The 9,079-nt window shown below is 37.0% G+C and overlaps 1 protein-coding gene across 1 annotated transcript; it reads left to right on the top strand.

The window, feature by feature from the left end:
* Nucleotides 1-858: 858 nt before the first annotated feature.
* Nucleotides 859-8,521, top strand: LOC148187325 (CD276 antigen-like). The gene is made up of 6 exons (XM_088088887.1): nucleotides 859-934; nucleotides 3,423-3,740; nucleotides 4,712-4,987; nucleotides 5,468-5,794; nucleotides 5,879-5,986; nucleotides 7,443-8,521. Exons 1-6 carry the CDS (start codon nucleotides 859-861, stop codon nucleotides 7,775-7,777), a joined length of 1,440 nt encoding a protein of 479 aa, XP_087945013.1. The 3' UTR covers nucleotides 7,778-8,521.
* Nucleotides 8,522-9,079: the final 558 nt, after the last annotated feature.

Genomic DNA, 9,079 nt, shown 5'->3' on the forward strand with positions numbered 1-9,079 from the left:
AGAAAGATGAAAGCTTTTCCAGGCTGGGGAATCCAAACCAGTGAACTCCTGATTATAAGTCATTTCTGAAAAGTTTAGCGGCTGCCCTCATACCCATCACACCACAATGACCTATGCAGACTGATGTTTCTTGAAAGACTATATTATTACATACTATATTATATAACAATTTCAGAAATTGAAGTGAAACAAACGTTGATCCCTGTTTCTTTTCCTGACATGTTGGAAGTTGAACTCAATTTCCTGTCTGTAAAGACTGACTAAGATTTTTGCATTGTTATTTTTATATCATGAATATTTTATTTGCACATTAAAGTCACTTTCAAAACTTTTCAATATTTTAAGTTATTTATATTATACAAGCAAAATGAGTTTTATTTTGAAACACTCAAAACATGAGATTTTTTTTTTGTAGGTATTGTCCCAAATGCTGAATGCATGTAACTGCAATTAAACTAGCATGCTGTCCATATATACAATAGATCTGCAGCATGTTGGATATTTGTATGCATTCAATATGACGTATTATTAATGTGCTTGTGGCCATGTGACATATTGCACAATCGACATACAATGAATGAAGGATAAATTAAGTATTACGGGCATGGGTGGAAACTCTTAATCATTAAGTTTCAACAAAAAATTCTAATATTAAAACTTTAGAGAAAAAAAGCATGTTTAATGACACTGCATTAAATCAAGGGAAGAATGAGAACCTGTAACAGGAAAAGAGAAACTTCAGAACTGACGATGAAATCAAAACACAGACGGCTTGACTCCGCTGTGGTGGCATAGTCCCTTTAATCTGGGATTAAAGTTGATTGAGGGCAGACATGAGCAATGCCATCTTAAAGAATCATGCACGTGGACCTTGGCTCCCTTGTACATGTGACCCCACAGCTGCTGGACAGCAGGAGGCCATTCACATGTGGAGGTGACATCTCATCTGTGCTCTCTAGAGGTCATCATCTGTCAAAACATGTTTAGAGATATACAGTGGATTTTTATTCATGAACATATGAATGTATGTAGATGTGCTTATATAAAAAATAACAACATTGTTGAATAGACATATATAAACATTTGTAACTTCAGAATGACACAAGATTTACCATACGCATTACTGAAATTGAAAACACTAATACCATCACATCCATCCACTTTCTATACTCTGTGATGCCTTTCTAGGGTCACGTGGGACTGAAGTCTCATCCAGCTGGCGTTGGGCGAAAAGGAAACATCCATGTATAAAATAAGGTGGGATTCATTCCTGTTTGAGGTTGTTTTAGGATGTTAAACATTAAGATTTTGCATCGGTTTAATAGAATAATTAAAGACTTTTGAAACAGTGTGATATCATTCTAAGAAATATGTGTACGTTTTCACAAAAAACCCTGGTAAAGCCCTGGTATCCTGAAGAAATGCACATATTTGCCATTCATCAGGATACTCAGGATCGTCACATTATTTTAAGTACAAAAGACCGGCCTCATCTATAGATAAAAATGTTGTGTTGTCTTCTTCAACTCTGTGTTCCCCTCTGTGTAGCAAATCCTTATATTTTCTATCAAAATAAAGATATGTGATTTATAGGAGCCTCCCCTTTCAAAATAAAATTACATAACATCTTTATTAGCCCATAGAGATGATATGAATGTGAATAGAAAACAGATCACAGAAGGTGTTACATGTGTATCTGTGAACTATTTCAGTAGAGGTGCTGTGTAGTGAAGCATACACAAGCAGGCTGGTTAAATTTTTACCTGCCTGGTTAATTAGTCAGTGTTTCATTAGTGTTAGGAAGGATGTAAAGTGGAATCACACAGAAACAGTTGAGTGCACACTGATGTGCTTTCACACACATGCGTGCCAAATACTGTTACAAGGACCAACAGCTCAATGCAGGTCGCCTGACATGGCAGAGACACATGGACTCATGATTGTGCTGCTTATATTCTTGGAGAAATCATTACTGACAGCTTCAAAAGGTATTGTAATACTCAATGCTTGTTCCTACTGTTCACAGATAAGAGATTAATTCTCATAAACAGGGAATTAAATAGAAAAGGTGCTTCTGCTGTGCATAGTCTTTATACAGTAGTGAGAAATTGTATACTTTTGGGGTTAATTGCCTGAGTTGTGATTAAGTTTGGTATTGTTATCTGTTCAGATAATGTTAACTTTACAAGAATATAATTGTCATGCAAGGAAACGTTTCCTCACACCTTGTGCAAATACGGCCGATCTTTGCAACACCCTGATGGTGAATAAGGTTTTGTTCCAATGAAAACGCATTTTTTAGGGTAAATAATGGCGGCTATTTTTGCAGACAGTGTACATGTTACCTGATAAGATGATGTTTTTCACTGCAGTAAGCACAAAGCTATAATACCAACTATATACTGATGATTTCACTTTATTCATTTTGCCAGGCAGGCCACAAAAAGAGCACTGTATGGACATACAGTAAATTTAATTAATGTGTAAAAAAAAAAAAAGCCCACAGCTTTTTACAGCTCAGTAGTTCATGCAGTGTAATGTCAGCTGAGTATGCTGAAGAATGACAGAGGTTCAAAAAAAATCCAGCTGTACGGATAACATAAGTTTGTGTTGATATTTCCTCAGCAGCAGTAAACAAAGCTGCACTGTGTCCTCACCACAGCAGTGTTACCCAGCTGTGACAGCTGCACACATCTGGGGGCTAAGCACTCATTTGGGGTGAAGTGTGACTTAGATTTAAAACAAAAACAAAATAATAAAAAAAACTCCATTCTAGTTAAACAGCTCAGATGTTTATTAGACAATAAAGTCACAGAGGACAGGAGCTCTTTTGTGCAAATTTTTGCATTTCTCCTCAGCTCAGTTTCATGCTGTTGTGAAATAAGAAAGAAACAATCACATCAGTGAGATCGTGCAGAAGTCGAGAATTCTGATACACTGCAATGTAACTGTAACACAAAATAATGTAGTTTATTGCATTGCATCCGGATAGTAGCCTATGTATTTGCAGAGTTCCAAGTTAATTGTTGTTCTAAACTGATTGTGAAGTCTGTTGACTACAAACTTTTGAAAACCCCAAACATAACACACCACAGATGTGGCTACAAAAGCCTACAAAAATGCCTGCAAGAATGTGAAATTATGACTTAAAATTTGTGAAAAAGTGATTGTTAAAGCTGATATATGTCTTGAAATACAGTAATTACTCACCAAAGATCTAAAGAAAATGACATGTTTTACTCTTTTAATCCAGATATTCATAATTTAATTTAACATAAAAATGAATCAAATAATGTACATTACAGGAAAATGACAAACCTTTGACAGACAGTTATAGCAGTACTTTTATTTTGATCATTACGACGAATGAAAAATGTCTAAAACAATGCAGTGTTCTTGACAGTAGCTTTACCATCTTAAAGTCTTACCAGATGCCAACGTCACCTGCATCATCCCCGACGACTGCATCCTGCCCTGCAGCTTCAGACCCACTGGCACTGTGGTGATCCACTGGTACAAGCAGCAAATACCAGTCCACAGCTACTACTACAACAAGGATCAGTTCGGACTCCAGAACAAGCACTTCAGTGGGAGGACTTGCTTATTCAACTCCCACATCCCTCACGGCAATGCCTCCCTGCTCCTCAGGAGGGTCAAAGTTCAAGACAAGGGCAGGTACAAATGTTACACAAGCACACGGAAGGGCAACCAGGAGCTCTTTGTCAACCTGGAGGTGAAAGGTCAGTACAAATTTGACAGCATTACATTCAAAGTGTCACAAGTTTTGCCCATTTTACTCCCCCTATGTTGTTTTTGGCTTTTTCCTCTTTGGTTGAAAAAATGATGAATTTAGCAGTGATGAAGCTTTGAGTGGTTAAGTGTCTACTACCCCTAAGGACGTGACAATGAGGTGGAACATTTTGCACTCTTTTTTTTCCACTACTGCTCTGCGGTAAGGCTCCTGGCTGTGAAGCAGTTTGAAAGCAGACAGCAGCTCTTAATGGTTGATTGTCATGTTATCGTATTGAAGTCTGTCATACACTCATTTTCAGTGGTCAAAACAGTGTTAGAGAGATGGTGAGTAAATGTTATTTTTATTTTGGAGAATGTAATCTGTGGTGCTGATAAATTACAACTTAATGCATGTACATTTTGCTCACTATTTGAATTTTCTGGCACAACAGAGAGAATTGGAAAAGTGCAATTAATGCATTGAAGAAGAGATTTTGAATGAGTTTTTTTTTAGGACTAAAGGGACAGTTGGGTGTTTACATCTCGCACTTTCACATAAAAACGGTGTATAAAAGAGTTTACTTTGTGACCTGGAATCCAGTCTAACAGCCCGGTTTTCATTGTCAAAGTTTATGTCTTGGTCTATTTTGTTTGCTAATAACAAGTGTCTGGATTCAGTCTGCTCTAGCTTATGTCATGTTAGCTTTTTGCCCTACTAACAAGTGGACGGGGAAACACAGCAGAAAAGCACCATCTGCAGGTGATTTGTGTGAAGGAGCAGTTAAAGGCCAGCACTGTAAATGGACTGTGTGTGAGTGAGAGAACAACGTGTACAAATCCTGTTCTACCCAGCTGTTTCTGCCCTGCACACTTCAAAACATGAGAATATGAGTGTCACACAAGCAATGTTGTTCGTGTTTTTTCTGGTTGCCAGCACCACAAAATACTCAAACTGGTGTCTTTTCTGTTTTTCTTGTAGCACTCATCCAGTCAGTGATCATGGAGATGACAGATGAGACGGTCACCTGCTCCTCTCACAACATCTACCCTGTACCTCAGGTGACATGGGCCACAGACCCGCCCTCTGCCCCGGAAGCTCTAGAAAATTCAACCATCAAAACCACAGACCACAGAGGTCTGTTCACTGTGGAAAGCACACTGAGGATTCTGGGTAATCCCTCCAACTATACCTACTTCTGCTCTTTCATAGCGGCTGACAAGACCCAGGTGTGGACTGCCTCACGCAAAAACCAAGGTATGTTTTGGTTACACAGTGATCTAGTTTTCATGAGTCTGGTTTATGACAAATAAAAGCAAGAGCAGATGTGATCCTCAAAAATTTTTAAAGATAGATTTAGAGAAAATGCACATAATTATGGCAACTTTTTAGTTAAATGTGTTGATATTTTTACTCCAGAAGGAAAACACTGTATTATATAAACTTTAAGTTGTTTAGAGACACAGGTTATCTTAAGGATGACATAATTTTTTTGTTTGGTATATATATATATATATATATATATATATATATATATATATATATATATATATATATATATATATATATATATATATATATATATATTTGACCCAGTCTGTCTGGGTCTTTTATTTTAATTTAATTTTTTTTTAAGTTTTATGTAAAAAATCATTACTAATTTTTTATTTTTATATGTACTTTTAATGTACCTGCTATTCTGGAGTGGCTCCTACATGTATGTCTGACATCTTTCAGAGGATATAACACAGGAGGAAGGTCATGCACTGTCCATCCCATGCATCGCTCCACACAGTCTCCAGAATTTCTCCCTCACTTGGACTTTCACCTCGTCCACTGAGCCCACAGTTATCTTGAGATGTGACACAAAAACCAGACACATTTTCAACCTGTGGGAGGGTCAAGCTGAACTTGATCAGGACCTGGTTCTACTGGGAGACGGGTCTCTTCTGCTTCACAAGCCAGACATCGAAGAGCACTCTGGGACGTATACCTGTACCCTGTCAGGCCTGCAAAGCAGACACGTCGTTCAAACCCAAGTAAACATCACTGTTGCATCAATAAGTGAGTATCAGAGGGTTCTGTGGGCTTTATAAATCAAGGATGAAAAATAAAAACATTTCACTTAAAGAAATGTTTGCTCTGCAGGTGAGGATGAGCAGTGTGTGCAGAGGTCCTGGTGGAGCACTGCAGCTTCTGCAGCTTTTTTCTTGTTCACAATCACTGTGGCCCTCGTTCAGTGTGTAAGGAAAAAAGGTATGCAAGAGATTTACTCTGGTATTCAAACTTCTGTGATGAAAAGTAAGTGCATGCATCAACTGTAGTTGAGACATAATTCTATTTGGACTCAGCAACACAATAACACTTAACACTGTAACACTGTTACTGCTGAAGCTGCACTAAAATCATGTTTAGCATGTTTAATGGGAGAAAAGTTGTTTAGAAGTTAACAAACTGGATCTGGATCCAATTCCTCATCAAAAAAAAACAAAAACACTGACAGTCATAACAGTCAGTTTAATGAGAGTCAAACTCATGACCATTCAAGCGGATCGTGTTGCTGTATCAGCATTTTTTTTTGGCAGAATAATATCTAATTTTGCAGGGCAGCTAATAATTAGATTTTATTTGCAATTACATAATTACAATGTGCTGCTAAAACACCCCAATCACCAGAACAGATATTGGCACTGTACCCTTCTGCAGACAACAGATATGTTAAATTTATATGTGTCATATGTTGACAACTAAGATTAAGATTTCACTTTACTGTGACAAAAAAAAATCTTAAACATGCTTTACATCCCAGGACATCAACTGTGTGATACTTTAAGTTTCTATCTGTTTCAATTCTCATTTTTTTTGTTGACAACACTGCAGTTTCTGTGTTGTTAGGGTTTTGGCACAAAAACCACTTGGTTATGGTTAGGAAAAGATCGTGTTTTGGCTTAAAATACCAGGTTAGGTAGCCACAAACACAGCTTGAAATGTCCTGATGTCTCATTTTTAATGTTTGTTGGTCTCGAGAAGTGGTCTGCTGCTGTCTGCTGCTTTTACACTGTCTCGCCAAGGTGTCACACCATCCAGCATCCCCTCCTCCTCCTGATGAGAAACTTAGCTCGTATACAAGTAGTGTTAACTTTGTCAGTTAAGAAATGTTAATATAATATGTATGAAACATACATATGTAACATTTCAGTAGTTTGCAGAAATGTATAATGCCAACATTTTATTCTGGCAAATACGCCGTGAAAAGAGTGAAGGTGAAAGTGTAAAAATACACTGTGGGAGAAAATTTATTTAATTTTAAATGGATGTCGCTTACATATTTTGACATATTTTGAAAAGTGTTAGGATCCAGGAAAAAAGATTGTTGCTTTTACGTCTAACCGTGCAGTTAAGAGTAAAAAGGTTATATGTTTTATAAATGCCCATATGGTGACACTGACTGCACTGTCTTGTTTGTTTTCCAAGCTCGTGGTCAAACTATTTCCCAAAAATAAAAAAAAAACTAAGGCAGTATTGAGATGTCCTGCTAATTCACAAATAAACAAATGGGGCCACGCTGGCTGATGCAATGATATTTCAAATTCAGCAGCACAACTTGTATTCAAGAAGTTCAATAACTGAAAAATCAATAAAATTAAGGCCTAATATCATATGCAATATCTTGGTATCTTTCTTCTTTTTGGATTTTCTCTAACTGTTGCAGCAATTGTGACCAGAAGTGCCTCATACAGCTATAACGGAAAAGGTTTTGTCGAAGGTGGGCTTCACAAAGGTGCAAACACCTCAGCTTTATTCATCATTGGAAATCACGGAGACGAATGCAGCGGAGTACAACTACAGTTTGAAGCACAGGATGAAGTTGCTGGCAGCGAGCCAAACACAGCGGAGGACTGTACTGTGGCTTTACCACCAGGTACTGAAATAGAACAAGAAGAAAAACCAGTAGGACCCCCTGTGGAGGGAAATGATGGGTCGCAGTCCAGTGGTGTAGAGCTAGATGGATTTGGAAACACTGAGCCTGGACTTCATATATCATGAACTTACAATAAATCATCTGCCCATAAAGAAGCAAAACACAGTGGAGGATAATACCTTCAACAAAGAGACCCATTCAGACCAAACACTGGAGTCAGTAAAATTAAATAAGAGCATATGTCTTCATCATCAGTATACAGCCTCATGTACTTTGAAAAATTATTATTAACCCTTTCAAATCTGAGCAAATTGGTTTGATTTCTTTCAAAAACATGGGGAGGAGGCAACAAGGAACTTAACTCGACATGACCCAAGAACTAGCAAAAAAACAAAAAGGTAAAAAAAACAAAACAAAACAATAAGAAAATTGCCGGGAGAATAATGTAAATAGATAAACAAATGAATAAATAAAGAAAAAATTCCATAAAGAACATATAAGAAAATGTTCTAAAAATCCCTTGAAAATATGTTTATTTTTTATATTTTATTATATTTTTTTCTGTAACATAATTTTTAAATATAAATTTGTCAGTATTATAAATGTCTTTTATAATACTTCTGGAACACTCTTCAAATAATCCTCCCCTCTTTTTTTAAAAAGTGATTTTTAGGTAATGTGTTTGTCACCTTTTACTAATTTTTGCAATTTGTGAGACATTTCTTGCCAAATTTGTTATTGCCTTTTTCCCATGATTTCAAAAGAAACCAAAGTATTTTTGTCAGTTTTAAAGTGTCAAATAGCTTGTGAAAGATGTCTGAACTCAGCACAAAGAGAACTGATGTTAATTAAAGATGCCAAAGGTTAACAATGAGTGCATGTTTATTTTCCTGCCTTTAAAATAAAAAGACAGTCACTGCAAGATTTATTTTGTGCTCACATTGCCAATTTATTACACTTCCTTTGTTGTTGCATTATTTATTTATTTCATTTTTTTGCAGAAGCTACAGACTGACTTTCCGCTGTATCACATCTTAATCATTCAAGGTTGAGCTGCTTTATTTCAGAGTGCACAAACATGTCTCTGAGGAGTTCCTCCCACTTCAGCTGTTATCTCCTCCTGGAGGATGAGTGAGGAGGATCCTGTATGAAGACACTCAGCTCTGTGTTGGAATTCATCATAACATAATGAGCAGCAGCGTACAGAAAAGATGCAGCTTACCAGTTCAAGTTCTACACTGCTGCTGCTGATGCACTCTTCATAGTGACTGTTTTGCAAAGACTGAAGCAGCAGCTGGAGGAATTTTCTCGCTGTATGACCCACAAGAAAAACACTAAAGGTCTGTGTGAAGGTCTCACATGATCAAATCATCTGAACAAACACGACACTGTCAAAAGATGTCAGTACCACTGCCTACATTACACTA

Source organism: Plectropomus leopardus, chromosome 15 (genome assembly GCF_026936395.1).
Source record: "Plectropomus leopardus strain MGB_pleo_1.0 chromosome 15, ASM2693639v1, whole genome shotgun sequence".
Classification (NCBI taxonomy): Eukaryota; Metazoa; Chordata; class Actinopteri; order Perciformes; family Serranidae; genus Plectropomus; species Plectropomus leopardus.

What these genes read in the sequence shown, in the direction of transcription:
- LOC148187325 (XM_088088887.1), top strand. Translation starts at nt 859, where the DNA reads ATGCACGTGGACCTTGGCTCCCTTGTACATGTGACCCCACAGCTGCTG. An exon ending in TGCCTCACGCAAAAACCAAG is followed by an intron (nt 4,988 to 5,467) that starts GTATGTTTTGGT and finishes GACATCTTTCAG; the next exon opens with AGGATATAACACAGGAGGAA. An exon ending in TCAGTGTGTAAGGAAAAAAG is followed by an intron (nt 5,987 to 7,442) that starts GTATGCAAGAGA and finishes TAACTGTTGCAG; the next exon opens with CAATTGTGACCAGAAGTGCC.